At 37.0% G+C, this 18,754-nt stretch overlaps 1 protein-coding gene across 1 annotated transcript in view; it reads right to left on the reverse strand.

The window, feature by feature from the left end:
* Window positions 1-18,754, reverse strand: part of ENTHD1 (ENTH domain containing 1) — a 121,925-nt gene that overhangs the window by 77,239 nt on the left and 25,932 nt on the right. Inside the window, exons 3-4 of the mRNA XM_023222245.1 lie at window positions 17,548-17,666; window positions 2,360-2,480 (exon numbers count right to left, since the gene is read on the reverse strand). Coding sequence (XP_023078013.1) covers window positions 2,360-2,480; window positions 17,548-17,666 — 240 coding nt within the window. The remainder of the gene's footprint in view (window positions 1-2,359; window positions 2,481-17,547; window positions 17,667-18,754) is intronic.

Consider the following 18,754-nt stretch of genomic DNA (forward strand, 5'->3'; position numbering starts at 1 on the left):
GCAGTTTTAGGTGATGAAGCCCATAGTCTGGCTGGGACCAGACTATGAAAAGTACTTGTATGGTACTATTTTAAAAATTAGACTTATCCTATTGCCAGTGGAGAACTGTTGAAAGCTTTTAAGCTGGGAAGTGAAATGCTAAGATCTGCGTTTTAGCAAGATATCTCTGAGACTACTGTAAAGGAAAGATTGCAGAAATGAATGACTTAAAAATAGAAAAAGCCCCTCTGATTAAGTGGGTCCCAGCCAAGTAAAATGGTGGGATCTGTGCTCTGGCTACATGTTTTTGACTTATTCCTCTTTAGGGTTGCTTCTTATGCTCATTTATACTCAATTTCATTTGTATTAAAATGTTAGGAGGGAAAACTTCTGTCCATACAAAAACCTGCCACAGATGTTTAAAGCGGCTTTATTCATAACTGCCAAAACTGCAGCCAAGATATCCTTCAATATTCTATTCAGCACTAAAAAGAAAAGTGCTATCGGCTCAGCACCGTGGCTCACGCCTGTAATCCCCACACTTCGGGAGGCTGAGGCAGGTGGATCACAAGGTCAGGAGATTGAGACCATCTTGGCTAACACAGTGAAACCCCGACTCTACTAAAAATACAAAAATTAACCAGGCATGGTGGCACGCGCCTGTTGTCCCAGCTACTCGAGAGGCTGAGGCAGGGAGGCAGGAGAATCGCTTGAACCTGGGAGGTGGAGGTTGCAGTAAGCCGAGATCGCACCACTGTACTCCAGCCTGGGTGACAGAGTGAGACTCTGTTTAAAAAAAAAAAGAAAAGAAAAGAAAAGAAAAGAGCTATCAAGCCATGAAAAGACATGGAGGAACCCAGAGTGTTAATTACTAAGTAAAAAAAAAAAAAAAAAAAAATCTAAAAATCATTCATACCATCTGATTCCAACTATATGACGTTCTGAAAAAGGAAAAACTATGGAGACAGTAAAAAGATCACTGGTTGTTAGGGGTTGGTGGGAGGGAGGGACGAATAGACAGCACAGAGGATTTTTAGGGTAGTGAAACTACTACGTCTGATACTATAATGGTGGATACACATCATTACACATTTGTCCAAACCCACAAAATGTATAACATCAAAAGTGAACCCCAGTGTAAACCGTGGACTTCGGATGATTATATGGCAATGGAAGTTCATTGATTGTAACAAATGTACCACTCTGGTGTGGAATACGGGGTACATGGGAAATCTACTTTCTGCTCAAATTTGCTGTGATCCTAAAACTGCTCTAAAAAAAGAAAGCCTATTTTTAAAATCTTAGGAGAAAAAAAATGTTAGGGGGGTGTCAGAATACAAAAACATTTTCCTTAATGCTCTTCTTTCAAGCTTCTGGATCTAAATCTGTTTAAGAATACAAAGCAAGCTGTCTAAAAATTATAACCACTTGTAACTAATTATCTATGTGACTAATGCCATCCTTATACAAATATCACTATAACCCTCAATTTCTTGTTTTTGTGTTTATTAAAATATCCTCATCATTCTCACAACTTGCTTTGTAAGAAAACTCTATAAATATGAACTTGAAAAAGAAAATAAACCTATACTAATAAACTCTAGCACTTATACACTGGATATTATAGATCTATGTAAGGAGAAAATGTGAAATGCATGGTCCAACAAGAGTGAGAACATATAACTCAAAACATAAAAAGCCACCTCTGTGGTAAGGGATAAGATGCCTGTATGAATATAAAAGCAAAGATTTATAAGGTGATGAAAGATACTAATGAGAACGTTTCATTCTCATGTTGGCAGAAGATCTTCCATTCTACTTTCTGAGAAAATCAAGAGGACGAATGCATTGAAAATTGAGAGTTCATGGAGAATAGAGACAGGATGCAGTGACTCAACAGTGAGTCAGTCAGATCCTCAAGGATCCAGAGTAGTCGCAGATCCCAGTTGGAACTCAATCGTGTTATTTATTGAGGCCAGTTTTGTATAATTATATACTGTGCCTTTCTCTAATGTTAATTGTTCAAGAGATGATTAACCAATTTGTGGCTACTGTGCATCTTGCCTTTTCACATCTTCACTTAACGCCTGCCTTTGAAAGAGGTCATAATTTAAATTCTTAATGAAAAATAGGAACTAAAATTAATTTTCGATTTAAGGCATGTAGTCGATTTTTGAAACAATGAAAAAGGAAAAAGTAAAACAGAAAGAGAGAAAACACTGAAACAAATGGTAAAACAAGATTATAGGACCATGTTGTGGTTTGAATTTATCCATGCTAGTTCTGTCCCTCATTAACAAAGTTAAATAGAAGCCAACGGTTGCTGTATTTCACAAAATAAAATCTGATAAATAAACTTCCTATTCCTTAACCAATTTACCTGCACCCAAAAGATTACAAACTTCTGCTGCTTCTGACAAGCATGTGACTGGAGAGACAATGGAAGGAGGTGTTGCTAGTAAAGGCAGCTTTGGATCATCATCAGAAAATGCCATCAGGTCCTGACAGAAAACATGAGAACATGATAATTGAAGAAAAAAATTAATATCACTGGATGGACAATTTATGGAGCTACAAAGTATCTAAATGTGCTAACATCATCATAAACACATTCTGATTTAATTAACTCAAACATACATCTATCATGTGGCTGTCTACTGGGCATAGGGAGGTTTTCTGCCCTTGGGAATCCCCACCCCTTGCTGAAGATACCTTGTGTAGATAGCAAGGATTTTGTTTAGGGCACTACCTTTACCTACCACCCTTCAGCATCCCTACAGCATACTATCTCAGAGGCCAATTATCTTGTCTCATTGGTAATCATAAAGCCAGTTGTATGTATCTTTTATTCATATTTAAAACTTTTAAATTTTTATCATCAAGTAAAAACTAGGCACAAAAGATAATCAATCCAATCATGCAGGTTAAACAATAATCAAATGATGGCTAATCGTGTTTCATTTATATCCCTACCATGCCTCATTTGTGATCTGTGACAACCTGTTTCACTTTGAGGCAAATCCTAGAATAATCCCTTATTTCATTATGTATCTCTGCCTTAGTCCGTTCCGGTTGCTATAACAAAATACTATCAACTGAGGGGCTTATAAACAACAGAAATTTCTTACAGTTTTGAAAGTTAGCAAGTCCAAGATCAAGGTGCCAGTACAATATCATACTGATGTCTGGCGACGACCCACCTCCTAGACAGTCATTTTTTCACTGTAACCGCTCATAGAAGAAAGTGACCAAGGAGTTATCTTGGCCTCTTTCATAAGGGCACTCATCATATTCATGAGGGCTATGCCCTTATGACCTAGTCACCTCCCAAAGATCCCGCCTCCTAATACCATCACTTTGGGGGTTAGGATTTCAACTAAGAATTTGGGAGGAAAACAAGTGTTCAGATGATAGCAATCTCTAACTGATAATAGCTGCATCAAACTGATAAACTTCACAGCTCCTAATGTCATCAATTACCATAAACTGTTCATATTTCCAACTTCTCCTAAATGTCATAAACAGGTTTTTCTACAGCTTGTTTGAAAAAGGATCCAAATGAAGTCTATAGAGTAGGTTTAGTTGGTATGTTTCTTTTTTTCTGTGAACTAGGGATTTTTCTCCGTTGTAATTAACATACAGTAAAATGCACAGACCTTAAATGTAGAGCTCAATAACTTTTATCATATCAGTATGCAGTTATATAGTAACCACATTTCCTTCACCCAGAAAGTTTCCTCAAGCTCCTTTCCAGCTGTTACCATCCCACCACCCTGCATCATGACCGCTATTCTATCCCTATCACCATTACTGAATTTTGCCTGTTCTTGAATTTCATATGAATGTAATCATACAGTATGTATACTTTTGTGTCTGGTTCCTATTGCTCAACATAATGTACATGAGATTCATCCATGTTTTGCTGTGTAGTTCCTCCCTCCTTTCCTACCTGTAAGAAAGGTAGGAATGCACCTTTCTTGTGAATGTGAATGTATCACAATCTGTTTATCCATTCTCCTGCATATGGATAATTTCCAAAGTTCATCTATTATGAATAAAGCTACTATGAACATTCTTGTATAAATCTTTTTGTGGACAAATGCACTCATTTTTCCTAGATACTACATGGTAGTAGTATAGCATTTCTAGCTTATAGGACAGGTCTATTTTTAACTTCATTAGAAATTGCCAAACCATGTTCCAAAGTGATTTACCACTTTTAAAAACTCAACTTTGAGTTCATTTTACTTCCACATGTAAGAAATAATAGAGCCTATGTAGCCTTTGCTGTGTTTCTTCCAAAAGTAACATCTTGCAAAATTGTAGTACAATATCATACTCAGGATATTGACATTGAAGCAGTCAATATACAGAACATTTCTATCACAATCACAAGAATCCTTTCTGATGCCCTTTCATAGACATACACTCCCTCAACAGAACTAATCTGTTCCTAGTCTCTCCTTCATTTTTATAGTTGTGACATTTGAAGAATGCTATATAAATGGAACCATATAGTATGTAACCTTTTGGGACTGGCTTTTTTAGCCTTGCATAATTCCTAGGGATTCATCCAAATTGTTTCATTTCAATAGTTTCTTCCTTTTCATTGCGTAGTACCCTTGATACAGGTGTAACATAGTTCAACGTGTAAAAGGACCTCTGGGTTGTTTCTAGATTTTGGCTATTACAAATAAAGCTGCTGTGAACATCTGTGTACAGGTTTTTGTATGAGATACATTTTCTTTTTCTTTTTGAGACGGAGTCTCAGTCTGTCGTCCCGGCTGGGGTGCAGTGGCACCATCTTGGCTCACAGCAGTCTCAACTTCCCAGGCTCCAATGATCCTCTCATTTAACCCTCCCGAGTAGCTGGGACTACAGGTACGCATCACCATGCCCGACTAATTTTTTTTTTAATTTTTTTTTTTTTAGAAATGATGTTTATCCATGTTGCCCAGGCTGGTCTCGAACTGCTAAGCTCAAACAATCCACCCAACCTTGGCATTCCAAAGTGCTGGGATTACAGGCATGTGCCACCGTGCCAGCCTAGATGTTCGTATCTCTGGTATAAATTCCTAGGAGGGCAGTTGCTGTTGATATAGTAGCCACGTTTAGATTTATTAAAAAGTACCAAACTGTTTTCCAGAGTAGTTGTACCATTTTGCATTCCTACCAGTAATATATTAGTGTTTTAATTTCTCCATATTCTCACCAGCATTTGCTGTTGTCACTACTTTTTTATTTTAGCCATTTTGATATTAATTGCATGTTTAAATTACATTTTCCTGAAGGCTAATAATGTGGAACAACTTTTTGTGCGCTTACTTGCCATCTGTATTTGCTAAAATGACTATTCATAACATGTGCCCATTTTCTAATTGGACTGTTTGGTTTTAAACTGGTGAGTTTTAACAGTTCTTTAAATGCTTTAGATATTAGTCCTTTGCCAGATATGGGGTTTACAAATATTTTTTCCCAGTCTGTAGATTATTTTTCCATCCTCTTAACTGGGTCTTTTGCAGAGCAAACGTTTTTAATTTTGATGAGGTCTGATTTATCATTTTTCCTTTTAGGGATCATGCTTTTATCCAGTTCTTTTTTTTTTTTTTTTTTTTTTTTGAGATGGAGTCTTGCCCTGTCACCCAGGCTGGAGTGCAATGACGCGATCTCGGCTCACTGCAACCTCCACCTCTAGGTTCAAGTGATTTTCCTGCCTCACCCTCCCAAGTAGCTGTGATTACAGGCACGTGCCACCACTCCCAGATAATTTTTTGTATCTTTAGTAGAGACGGGGTTTCATCATGTTGGCCAGGTTGGTCTTGAACTCCTGACCTTGTGATGCGCCTGCCTCAGCCTCCCAAAGTGTGACGATTACAGGCACAAGTCACCGTACCTGGCCTCAGTTCTAAATCTCAAAGATTCTTCTCCTATATTTTCTAAAAGTTTTATAGTTTACATTTAAGTCTGTGATTAACTTGGAGTGGATTTCTATATAAGGCTTAGGTTGAGATTCATGGTTGTCTGAATGTCCAATTGCTGTAGCACCATTTTTTGAAAAGGTTAATCCTCCTACCCTGAATTTCTTTTGCACCTTTGTCAAAAATCAGTTGGTCATGTTTGTGTGTGTCTATTTCTGTGTTCTCGATTCCGTTCCACTGATCCAAGTGTCTGTCTCTCCACCAATACCGCACTCTCTTGAATACTGTAGCTATACACAGGCATTAATATCAGGCAGAGGGATTACTCCCGTTTTGTTCTGCCTTTTCAAGACTGTTTTAGCTATTTTAGGGCCTGTGCCTTTTCATATCAATTTTAGAACAAGGCTATTATCCCTATAGAAAACCTTTCTGGGATTTTAATAGGAATTACATTAAACCTATAGAATAATCAGGGTCATCTATATTATGACACCTTTACTATGTTGAGACTTCCAATCCATGTAACATGACAGGTCCCTATTTGGGTCCTCTTTAATTTCATTCATCAGTATTTTATAATTATCAACATATAGATTCTGTACATGTTTTGTTAGATTTATACGTAAGTATTTCAATTTGGATTTATACCTAAGTATTTATACTTCAGTATTTTAATGCCTAAGTATTTCAATTTATACTTAAGTATTTCAAATGGTATTGTCTTAATTTAAGTTTCCACATGTTCATTGTTAGTATGTAGACATTCAATTGATTTCTGTATGCTTTTATATATTGCTGGATTCAACTGGCTAATATTTTGTTGAGAATTTTTTGTGTCTAGTTTCATGAGAAATATTGGTCTGTAGTTTTCCTTTTTTGTTCCATCTTTGTTTTAACTTCGGATCAGGGTAATACTTGCCTCATAAAATGAATTGGGAAATGTTCCCTCCTGTACCATTTTCTGGAAGACATTGTGAAAAATTGCTGTTAATTCTTTATTTTTTGATTTTTTGATTTTTGAGACACGGTCTTACTCTGTCACCCAGGCTGGAGTACAGTGGTGCAATCACGACTCTCGCTGCAGCCTCAAACTCCCAGCAATCCTCCCACCTCAGCCTCCCGAGTAGCTGGGACCACAGGTGGGTGCCACCATACCTGGCTTTTTTTTTTTTTTGTAGAGATGGGGTCTCTCTAGGTTGCCCAGGCTAATTCTTCTTTAAATGTTTGGTAGAATTCTCTAGTAAAATCATCTGGGCCTAGAAATTTCTTTTTCAGGGGACTTATCCTTCAAATTCAATTTTTAAAATGATTGTAGAACCATTGAGTTTGGGTAGTTTATATTTTCTGAGAAATTGTTTCTTTTGATTTGTCAAAGTTATAAAGTTTTTGGGTTTTTTTTTTTTTTGATAGAGTCTCACTCTACCTATATATTTTGATTATCTATTTGTTTTGTTGTTTTGTTTTTGTTTTTGTTTTTGAGACAGAGTCTCACTCTGTAGCCCAGGCTGGAGTGCAGTGGCATGATCTGGGCCCACTGCAAGCTCTGTCTCCCAGGTTCGAATGATTCTTGTGCCTCAGCCTCTTGAGTAGCTGGGACTACAGGTGCGCACCACCACGCCTGGCTAACTTTTGTATTTTGTATTTTTTGTAGACATATGGTTTCACCATGTTGGCCAGGCTGGTCTTGAACTCCTGGCCTCAAGTGACCCACCTGCCTTGACCTCCCAGAGTACTGGGATTATGGGCATGCCTGGCCCATAAGTATAAAGTTGTTGGTATTAATCCCTTACTATCCTTTTAGAGCTGAAGCAATTGTAGTGGCTATCTCGTCTCATCCTGATACTGGTGATTTGTGTCTTCTCTCTTTATCTTTGTCAGTCTTGTTAGAGTTTTATCAATTTTTATTGTTTTTTAAATTATTTTTTATTATTTTTACTTATTTATCTTTTTTTTCCAAAGAACTGGCTTTTTGTATCATTCCTTTTTCTCTGTTGTCTTCCTGTTTTCAATTTCATTAATTTCTGTTCTTTATGATTTCCTTTCTTCTATTCCTTGTGCATTTATTTCGCTTTTCTGAGTTTCCTGAGGAAAGAACTTAGATTACTGATTTCAAACCTTTCCTCTTTTCTATTGTAAGCGTTTAAACAATTAAAATATTTTAAATGTTTACATTATAAATGTAAGTACTGTAAATTTCCCCCTCACCACAGCTTTAGGTGTATTTCACATATTGCTGATGTTGAGTGAACCTTAACGTAAACTGGACCTTGGGTGATTATGATACGTTAATGTAGATTCATTGATTATAAAAATTTGACACTCTGGTATAGGATGTTGATAGGGGTGGGAAGGGTGTACTTGTAGGAGGGGTAGAGGACGTAAGGGGAAATCTCTGTACCTTCCACTCCATTTTGCTGGGAACCTAATATGGCTCTAAAAAACAGTCTGTTAAAAAAAACAAAAGAAAAGACCAGAGTGACTTTTTTTTTAAATTTTGAGGGAGAGTCTTGCTCTGTTGCCCAGACTGGAATGCAGTGGTGTAATCTCGGCTCAAGCTGTCCTCCCAATTCAGCCTCCCTGGCGGCTGGGGCTATAGGCACATGCCACCATGCCCAACTGATTTTTTTTTTTGTAGGGCCTCAAGCAATCTTCCTGTCTTGGCCTTCCAAAGTACTGGGATTATAGGCATGAACCAGTATGCTTAGCCCAGGGTAACATTTTGTAAAGATTTTTTAAATATTTAATAAAGATCTTATAAACATTTTATAAAGATTTCTATAAAGCAAAAAAAGCCATAAATAAAAATTTTAAATCAAATGGAAAATAGATAAAGAACCAGGAAGTGGGCTAATTCTCTAACACACAAATTGCTCTTCGGAATTGGTAAAGACAAAGATGAGAAACCAAACAGGAAAATAAGCAAAGGACATAAATAGAGTTAACAGTAAAAAGAAACAAAAATGCCCAATAAACACATAAAAAGTTACGATAAAAAATTAAAATAAAAATTTCCTTCCTCTCAGATTGACAAAAATGAAAACTTTTGATAACGGTATTTGCAAAGATGAGGGGAATCAAGATGATAGACTGTATAAACTGTATACCAGTACTGTGTACCAATATAAACGGGTACAACTTTTAGGAGGACAATTTGGCAGCACTTTTCAAAATTAAAAATAAGTATAACCTTTTGGCAATTCCCCTTCTGAGACAGCATCATAAAAATATATGTACAAGGGTTATTATTGCAACTATGCTTTAACAGGCAAAAAGATGAAAAATCCAAGTGATTACCAATAGGAAATGGCTAAGATTATATATATATATGTGTGTGTGTGTGTGTATATGTATGTGTGTATATATATATATAAAGAATACAGCACAGCAATATGTACTGATATTTAAAAAGTCTGTAAGATTTAGTTTACTAAAAAAGCATATTTTGAAATATACATTGAATGATTACATTTATTATACAGAAAGATGTCCATGATATATTGTTTAGTTCAAAGCATGCTGCAGAGCAATACATATTGAATGAGACCAGTTAGGTAAAAGAAATGTGTGGACACAAAAATTTCCCCCCAAAATCACTAGAAACTGCTGGAGTTGCCTCTGTGGGAGGAAACTTGAGAAGCATGGAGGAGTAAGGAGAAAGGAACTTGAGAAGCATGGAGGAGTAAGGAGTCACTCTGCTCTGCACTCTTTACCCTTTGATGTTGTCTGAACATTTTTCAATAAGTACTTTCTAATTTAAAAAGAAGTAGCAAGAGTACAAGCATGAAAATAAAAAAAAAAACTTTTAAGCATAAAACGATGTAGCAAAAAAGATGCAAGAAAAATGAATTAACATAATTAGAATAAGTATAATTTCCATTTCTCTAACAACTTTGGTGAAATCAAATTTTAGGAATTATAATAAATGGCATCCCAATAAACGAAAAGATAAACATGTATACTCTTCATTTGGCAAAATAACAAATGAAGGCAGTAGGAAACAAACATTTATCGTGTATCACTATCAATTTAGTAAATCACAACTAGACTGAAGGTTTTGGTCAGCTTTAATTTTGTGTGAACCAATTCATAGCATCTCTATCTGTTTCTATGGAAACAACTGCGACCAAAAAAATCACAACCTCATTGTTGAATCTCCTCAAACAGGAAAAGAGTAAGGTCTTTTGAGGTGATGAAAAGCTGCAAATAGCCTTATTCATTAGCAAATCTAATAATAAAAATTCTGGGCAGTATATATAGAGAAAACAGATCCATGTCTGTCATAAATTTAAGGTCTTTCCTTAGTTTTGAAAGTAACATTTAGGCAAGCACTGTTCTGCTTTTAAAAGCTCTGTTATGAATTTTGTTTACTGCATTTAAGATAAATTTTCTTTCATTTATAAAAGAATAGTTAAAGAGGTTTCTATTTAAATTTTTAAGAGATATTTTAAGGGCCCCTCATTCTGCCTAAGCAATCATTTATTTCTCATTCTGTAGATGTAGTACATTTGACAACAACAATTAGGTTTACTGTTCGACTTACTAGGTTTTTTCTTCTGCAACAAGAGCAGACTACTGAAGAGGACATACTGGAATGTAACAAATGCTCCTAGTAGTAATAAGAAAAGATGCTTGTCAAGAGGATAATGGGATATTGTTATAATACAGTGATGTTCTGAAAAAGGAAAATCCAGCTTCGAAACTTCTTTTGAGAGAAATGCACCATTTTTTCTCACTGAAATAAGATGTAGAGTGATGTAGATCAGTAACACTGAGTTTCTCTGAAGCAAGAAAAAAATAGTAATCAGGATTTAAAGACTGATACAAAAAAAAAAAAAATAGGTGACATTTTATGTCTTTGGTTCCAAAGCACATAGGATTATTCAAGTCTGTTTTCTACCTCAAAAGCCATCAGCAGAAAATAGACTGACCTCAAATTTTAAAATCATTTTGGCTGGGCACGGTAGCTCACGCCTGAAATCTCAGCACTTTGGGAGGCCGAGGCAGGTGGTTTGCCTGAGGTCAGGAGTCAAGACCAGCCTGGCCCACCTGGTAAAACCCTGCCTCTACTAAAAATACAAAAATTTGGGGGATCTGGTGGCAGGCACCTATAGTACCAGCTACTTGGGAGGCTGAGGCAGGAGAATCACTTGAACTTGGGAGGCAGAGGCTATAGTGAGCCAAGATCGTGCCAGTGCACTCCAGCCTGGGCAACATAGAGAGACTCTGTCTCAATCAATCAATCAATCAATCAATAAAATCATTTTGACTTAATGTCTTATCTTTAAATTTTATTTATTTATTTATTTTACGAATGGGGTCTTACTATGTTGCCTAGGTTGGAATGCAGTGGCTATTCACAGGTGTAATCATAGCATACTATCTCCAGTTGCAAACTCCTTGGGCTCAAGTGATCCTCCTGCCTTAGGCTCCCAAGTAGCTGGAACTACAGACACACACCACTATGCTCCATTGTCTTATCTTTTAAAATAATCTATGTGTATACACACACACACACACACACACACACACACACACACATACACCTGAGACAGAGTCTCACTCTGTCACCCAGGCTGGAGTGCAGTGGTGTAATCGCAGCTCACTGCAACCTCTGCCTCCCAGGTTCAAGCGATTCTCCTGCCTCAGCCTCCCAAGTAGCTGGGATTACAGGCAGACACCACCATACCGGGTAATTTTCATATTGTTAGTAGAGATGGGGTTTCACCATGTTGGCCAGGCTGGTCTTGAACTCCTGACCTCAAGTGATCTGTCCACCTTGGCCTCCCAAAATGCTGGAATTACAGGTGTGAGCCACTGTGCCCAGCCCCTAAAATAATCTATGTATTTTCAGTCGGTGAGCTATTACGAAATTAAAGAACAGCGAAATTTTAATTTCATGTAGCTTTCTAAGCTATTAGAAAAACAATTGGATCCAGGCCAGGCGCGGTGGCTCAAGCCTGTAATCCCAGCACTTTGGGAGGGCGAGACGGGCGGATCACGACGTCAGGAGATCAAGACCATCCTGGCTAACACGGTGAAACCCCGTCTCTACTAAAAAATACAAAAAACTAGCTGGGCAAGGTGGCGGGCGCCTGTAGTCCCAGCTACTCGGGAGGCTGAGGCAGGAGAATGGCGTGAACCCGGGAGGCGGAGCTTGCAGTGAGCTGAGATCCAGCCACTGCACTCCAGCCTGGGCGACAGAGCCAGACTCCGTCTCAAAAAAAAAAAAAAGAAAAGAAAAAGAAAAAAGAAAAACAATTGGATCCAATACCTAACTGGGTTGGGGAAAGGCATCAGGAACAGAAAGTAAAACAAAATAATAATTCCAACCTTCCTCATAGGAATTGTGGCAGGGAACACTAAACAAAGCACTCTGAGCACAAGACTAAAGCAGCATCTTTCACAGGAAAAAAAGAGAAGCTAACGTTCATTTGCTGTCTATTATTCATTCATTTCTTCAGTAATGAAAATTTGTCAACTGAAGATTCAGCAATGAATAAAGACTAAAAATGTCTCTACTCAAGAAGATTTTCTTCTACTGGGAGAAACAGACAACAAACAGAAAAACGAATTAATGAGATAGTTTCACAGTCATGAGTGAAGCGCGTTTCTAGTATGTATGTTCATACTTTGGGGATACCTCCCTTCTCCAAATATAGAGCAATGAGAGAGAAAATGCAAATGTGAAAATTAAAAAGATATAGTCATGCTCAAAACCAAGATTAACATCTTCATGGAACAGAAACAAATAATGGTAAGGAGAGGTTGAAGCTGTGGACCTTTGGGGCTCTGGGTACAGAAAATGTCAGAGAAAATCAGGAGCTCAACTCTTGAAGGCTATAGTGTTGATTCAGGATAGGAGTGCTGAATATGGACTCCCTGCTTGAGATTATGCTCAGGTATTAGGATCCCCACTTACAAAGGAAGCTGAAATAACCTGTCATCAGTCACAGCCTGGGGTTGTGGCTGCTAAAAGTATTAGACTCGGATAGGAGAGAGGATGCAAACCTCTCTAGAAATTAAAATACAGCATCCTTTGGTCTAGGGACGAGATCTGCAATATCTCTGATACCAGCAAAAGAAAGCAATCCCAAGCTGCCAGTAAGTCCTGAATGGGGATGAATAGTTCTGGGTATCAGGAGGAGGCAAATGAAAGACTGTTAAGCAGGAAGGAGAAAGGACACAGAGAGAAAGATTAAGAAACAAAAACAAAAACTTGAGCTACTCAAGATGAGCTTATAATCCAATAGTCTAAAACACAGAAAGAAAACCAAATTCACTCTTGAAAAAGTCAATATAATAAAGAAATACAAGGGGCAGGTACAGTGGCTCATGCCTGTAATCCCAACACTTTGGGAGGCCGAGGCGGGCAGATAACCTGAGGTCAGGAGTTCAAGGCCAGCCTGACCAACATGCTGAAACCCTGACTCTACTAAAAATATAAAAACATAGCCAGATGTGGTGGTGGGCATCTGTACACCCAGCTACTGGGAGGCTGAGGCAGGAGAATCGCTTGAACCCAGGAGGCGGAGGTTGCAGAGAGCTGAGATCATGCCACTGCCCTCTAGCCTGGGTGACAAGAGCAAAATTCCATCTCAAAAAACCAACCAAACAAACAAACAAAATAAATAGAAAGTATTTAAAACTGAGTACACGTAGTCTTAAAAGATAATGAAAAAGACAACATTTAATTTACAGAATAAATAAGAAATAAAAACAGGCAGATATGAAATAAGTACAAATGGATATAATTAAGAAGCAATGAGAGGTTCTCTAAATAAAAAATAGAGTTACTGAAAAAAAAACCCAGCAGAGTGTGGTGGCTCATGCCTGTAATCCCATTGCTTTGGGAGGCCAAGGCGGGAGATTGCTTGGGCCAGGAGTTCGAGACTAGTCTGGGCAATATAGTAAGACCTCGTCTCTACAAAATATTTAAAAAATTAGCCAGGCATAGTGACGCACTCCCAGCTACTTGGGAGGCTGAGGTGGGAAGATCACTTGCACCCAGGAATTTGAGGTTACAGTGAGCTATGATCATTCTACTGCATTCCAGCATGGGCAACAGGGTAAGACTCTGTCTCTAAAAATAAATAAATAAATAAATAAATACCTCACTGGACAGAAACATTCTAAGTGGGCACCTATAAAAGGAGAATAAATGAATTGAAAGATGATCTAATTAACTACAATGCAGTATGGAGATATGAGACAAAAAATGTTTTAAAAAGCAGTTGAAAGACATTAAAAATGACAGAGTAATCCAATGTATATTTAATGGAAATTAAGCAGAAAAAGTTTTCAAGGAAATAGAGGAAAAGTAATGTTTGAAGAGCTGTATGCTAAGATTAAAGATGTGAGTTGTCATGTGAAACAGCAAACAGGAGTTAAGTAGATATTAAATCTGAGAAGGTCACAGAACACTGCAGAAAGAACAGCAAGTCCTGTTTCTGGTTCTGGTGGCTCCCTCTCTCAAGATCAACTCAGGAGGTACTATAAAGGAACGACATCAAAATGAGAAGAAACTGAAAGCCCCTGGGGAGACACAGAGCTCTTTTGAACTGGTACATTTGTGTGAGAGTGAGTAGGGGTGTTGGTGCTGGCTTTACCCTGGGACGGAAGGAAGGGAGTCTGCAGTGACAAGATAACATAGGAAGAAAGTATCGTAATGACACTCCATTCACTGCCCTGGAACCGGCCTCCACAGCTACTGTGACTCAGGCAGCTGTACTCAGGAGTACCTTCCAGTCTGTGCAGAAGCAGAGTGGGCAAGGAGCTGAGAAAATTTGGTGGGGACTGGGATAGGCTTGGGAAGATGCTTCTTCACCCTTCCTCCTCCTGTCCCCCGGTGGGCATGTGGTTTGTAATTTCAGAAGTATCACCCCTAAAGACTACTTCCTCTTGGGGTATTAAGAATTAAGACCTAACTTGAGGCATTGATCCTTAGGATGAGGAATGATCAGCTCAGGTCAGATCAGCTCAGATCAGCAAAAGGGAAGCAATGCTCTTCACTCTGGAGTCCATTTCCCTCACCGCCCACTTAAGCTGATAGGGAGTAGATAAACTAAGCTCTAGCCTTTAGCAATCCTAAAACGAAGCAGCCATTACATCTAAAGGTAACCAGTCACTGGAGGAGCATAACTATTTCAAAAGAAAAATAAAAAAACTGAATCACAGATTTCATCAGAAGCCCAGATATTAGAAAACATAGACCAAGAATTTAAAATAAGTTTACTAAACATACCAAGATAAATACAAAAGGATATGAGTAATATGAAACAGAAAGACATCATATAAAGAAGAAACAGAAATACTGAATATTACATATAAAAATAGAATAGTTGAAATAGAGAATATAGATGAGATTTAAAACTGAATGGATACAGCTGAGAATAAATTACTAAGCTGGAAGATCAAAATTGAGGAACTCACAGAAAAATGAGAAAATGAATAAAAACTATAAAGAAAAATGAAGAGATATAAAGATAGAAAGAGAACTACTAATATCCAGATAATAAGAGTCCAAGAAAGATATAAAAAAAGTGAAAATCAACCGTAGAAAATGTTTGAAGAAAAACCGAGAAAACTTTCACAGGACTAAATAGAGATGAAAAATCCTCCAACTGAAAACTCCCATGGGTGAGAAAGAGGAAAGAAAAGAAAACCACACTTCAGCATACTGTAGTAAAATTTCAGTCTTTTCAACAAATAATGTTGAAACAACTGGATATACTTAGGCAAAAAAAAAAAAAAAAAAAAAAATTAAAAGCCCTTGATCTATATACTTCACGCCTTACACAAAAATTAATTCAAAATAGATCACAGACCTAAATGTAAAACATGACCCTTTTAGGAGAAAACCTATGTGACTTTGTTTAGGCAGAGTTCTTAGATATGACACCAAAAGCATGATTTAAAAAAAAAAAACAAAAACTGATAAATTTGACTTCATTGAAATTTTAAAATTTTGCTCTGTGAAAGATATTGTTACAAAGAAAACACAAGCCACAAACGGAGAGAAAATATATGCAGATCACATATCTGACAAAGAACTTATATCCAGAATATATAAAGAACTCAAAACTCAGTGGTAAAAAGAAAACCAATTCAATTAGAAAATGGATAAAAGATGTGAACATCTGAATAAAGTCAAAGATAAGTTATAATGCCACAAATAAGCACATGAAAAGATATTCAACATCATTAGCCATTTGGAAAATGCAAATTAAAATCATAATGAGATATCATTACAGACCTATTAGAAGAGTTAAAATTAAAATAGCAGTAATACCAAAAGTTGGTTAGGATGCAGAGCTACTGGATCTCTTATACATTGCTCATGGGAATATAAAATGGTATAGCCACTCTGGAAAATAGTTTGACTGTTTTTTACAAAACTTGGCACACACTTACCATACAACCCTACAACTCTCTGACATTTATCCCCGAGATATGAAAACTTCACACAAAAATATGTACACAAATATTCACAGCAACTTTATTCATCATAGCTAAAAAAGGAAACATCCGAATATTCTTCAATGAATGAATGGTTGAACAAAATCTGGTATATCCTGACACTGGAAAGTACTCAGCAACAAAAAGGGATGCGTTACTGATTCATGCGACAACCTGTTGGCCCCCAAGAGCATTACAATGAGTGAAAAAATTCCATCTCAAAAGGCTGCATACTGTCTCATTCCATTTATACAATGTTCTAGACATGACAAACACTGCAGAGATGGAGAAAATATTAGTTATTGCCAAAGGATGGGTTGGGAGTGGGGTGCGTAGCATGAGGCACTTCTTTTGTGATGATGGAACAGTTCTGTATCTTCATTGTGGTTCTGTTTACACGTATCTATACATGGGGTAAAATTACATAGAACCACACACAAAAAAACACAAATGCAGGTTTAAAAAGCTGAACAGTGAATTGAAGAGTTGAACACTGAGTAAGGTCTGTAGTCCAGTTGGTACTAATATACCAATATCCGTTTCCTGGTTTTGATGTTGCACTGCAACCATACAACATGCCAACAGTGGCACAAGCTGAGAGAAGGGCATATGGGACTCTGTACTATTTTTGCAACTTCCTTGTGAATATGCAATTATTTCACAGTAAGAATTCTTTTTAATGGGTAGAAAAAGACTGTTCAATAAATTAAATATTGCCTATCCACAAGGGTATAAAGAAGGACTCTATCTTCTACTATACAGAAAAATTCTAGAGGACATAAGAACCTCAACACTTAGAAGAAAAAATAACAGATTTTATTATATTAGGGTAAGGAAGAATTTCTCAAGATTTTTTTAAAAGCACAGAACATAAAAGAAAACTTTGATAATTTGACCTTATTAATATTTAAAGCCCTGAGTAACAAAAGCCACCAAAAGCGAAGTTAAAAGACAAGCACAATTTCTCTTGGAACACATGAGGCTGCAAAAGACAAATTAAAGAAAAAACCCAAAACATAAAAACAAATCGTCCACTAGGGCCTCCAGAAAGAACACAGCCCTACAGACCCCTTCATGTTATCCCACTGAGCTCTGGGTCAGGCTTCTAACCTACAGAAGATAATACATTTGTTTGTTTTAAGGCACAAAATTTGCAGGGATTTCTTACAGCAGCTATAGGAAACTATAGACTTACCTCTGTTGATTTCCAACCATGAATCTTGAGTGGAAGTGTTTCCTGGGACAACATCGTTTCTGTAGGCAAATGAAGATCTTGGCAATGCTCTTGTTTCAATTCTGCCTTGCACACATTTTCTGTCAACAATATGAAGCTAAGATTTTACTTTGGCAAAACACAGTTATGTTTTTATATTAGTTCACAATTTGTAAGTTAATCACTTCTGAAGATACCTTTTATTCCTGCTAAATATAAACCATCTGCCAATGGTAACCTATGAGTGTTAATCACTTTAGTATGCCTCTTTGTAGTAAGTGAGAAGTTCAGACTGATTTTAAAAATACAACTTAAATTCTTAAGAAAATAAAATTATTTTCTTTATATTTGACAAATATCCATACAGATTTATAACACACTTATGTGGTTTTGATTGACTGCATACTGACAATAATTATAATAAGTCAATCTAGAATAAGTATTAAAATCTTTGGTCAGAAAATTTAGAAACATAATTTAAATTCTAGCCCTTTCCTACATCAACAACTCTGTTATAACATTACTTAGTCATCTTTTCTAAAAAATAAGGTGTAATATAGTATAGAAAATAGAATCTGAAAAAGTGAAAAGTATTCAAATAAAATTTTAGCAAAGCAGGAATGAGAACTATAATGATTTTAATTAATATTTTAAAGAACTTTATTACTGCAGTGTGAATTTGATGTGTTCTAAGAGAAACTAATCAGAAATGTATAGATTATTAGATAAAAGAACTCAACACAATTTTCAAATTTTGATTTGAACATAAAAGAATACACCTGTGATATGGTTTGGATTTGTGTCCCCACCCAAGTCTCATGTCAAATGGTAATCCCCAATGTTGGAGGAGGGGCTTGGTGAGAGGCAACTGGATCATGGGGCAGATTTCCCCCTTGTTCTTGTGATAGTGAGTTCTCATGAGAGCTGGTTGTTTAAAAGTGCATAGCACCCCCCGCTTCGCTCTCTTCCTCCTGCTCCAACCATGTAGGACATTCTTGCTTCCCCTTTGCCTTCCACCATGATATTAAGTTTCCTGAGGCTTCCCCAGCCATGCTTCCTGTACAGCCTGCAGAACCATAAACCAATTAAACTTCTTTTCTTTATCAATTACCCAGTCTCAGGTAGTCCTTCATAGCAATTTGAGAATGTACTATTACAACCAGTGAAAATAAACTGATATTTCTGTTTA

This window comes from Piliocolobus tephrosceles, chromosome 19, assembly GCF_002776525.5.
Source record: "Piliocolobus tephrosceles isolate RC106 chromosome 19, ASM277652v3, whole genome shotgun sequence".
NCBI classification, from domain to species: Eukaryota; Metazoa; Chordata; class Mammalia; order Primates; family Cercopithecidae; genus Piliocolobus; species Piliocolobus tephrosceles.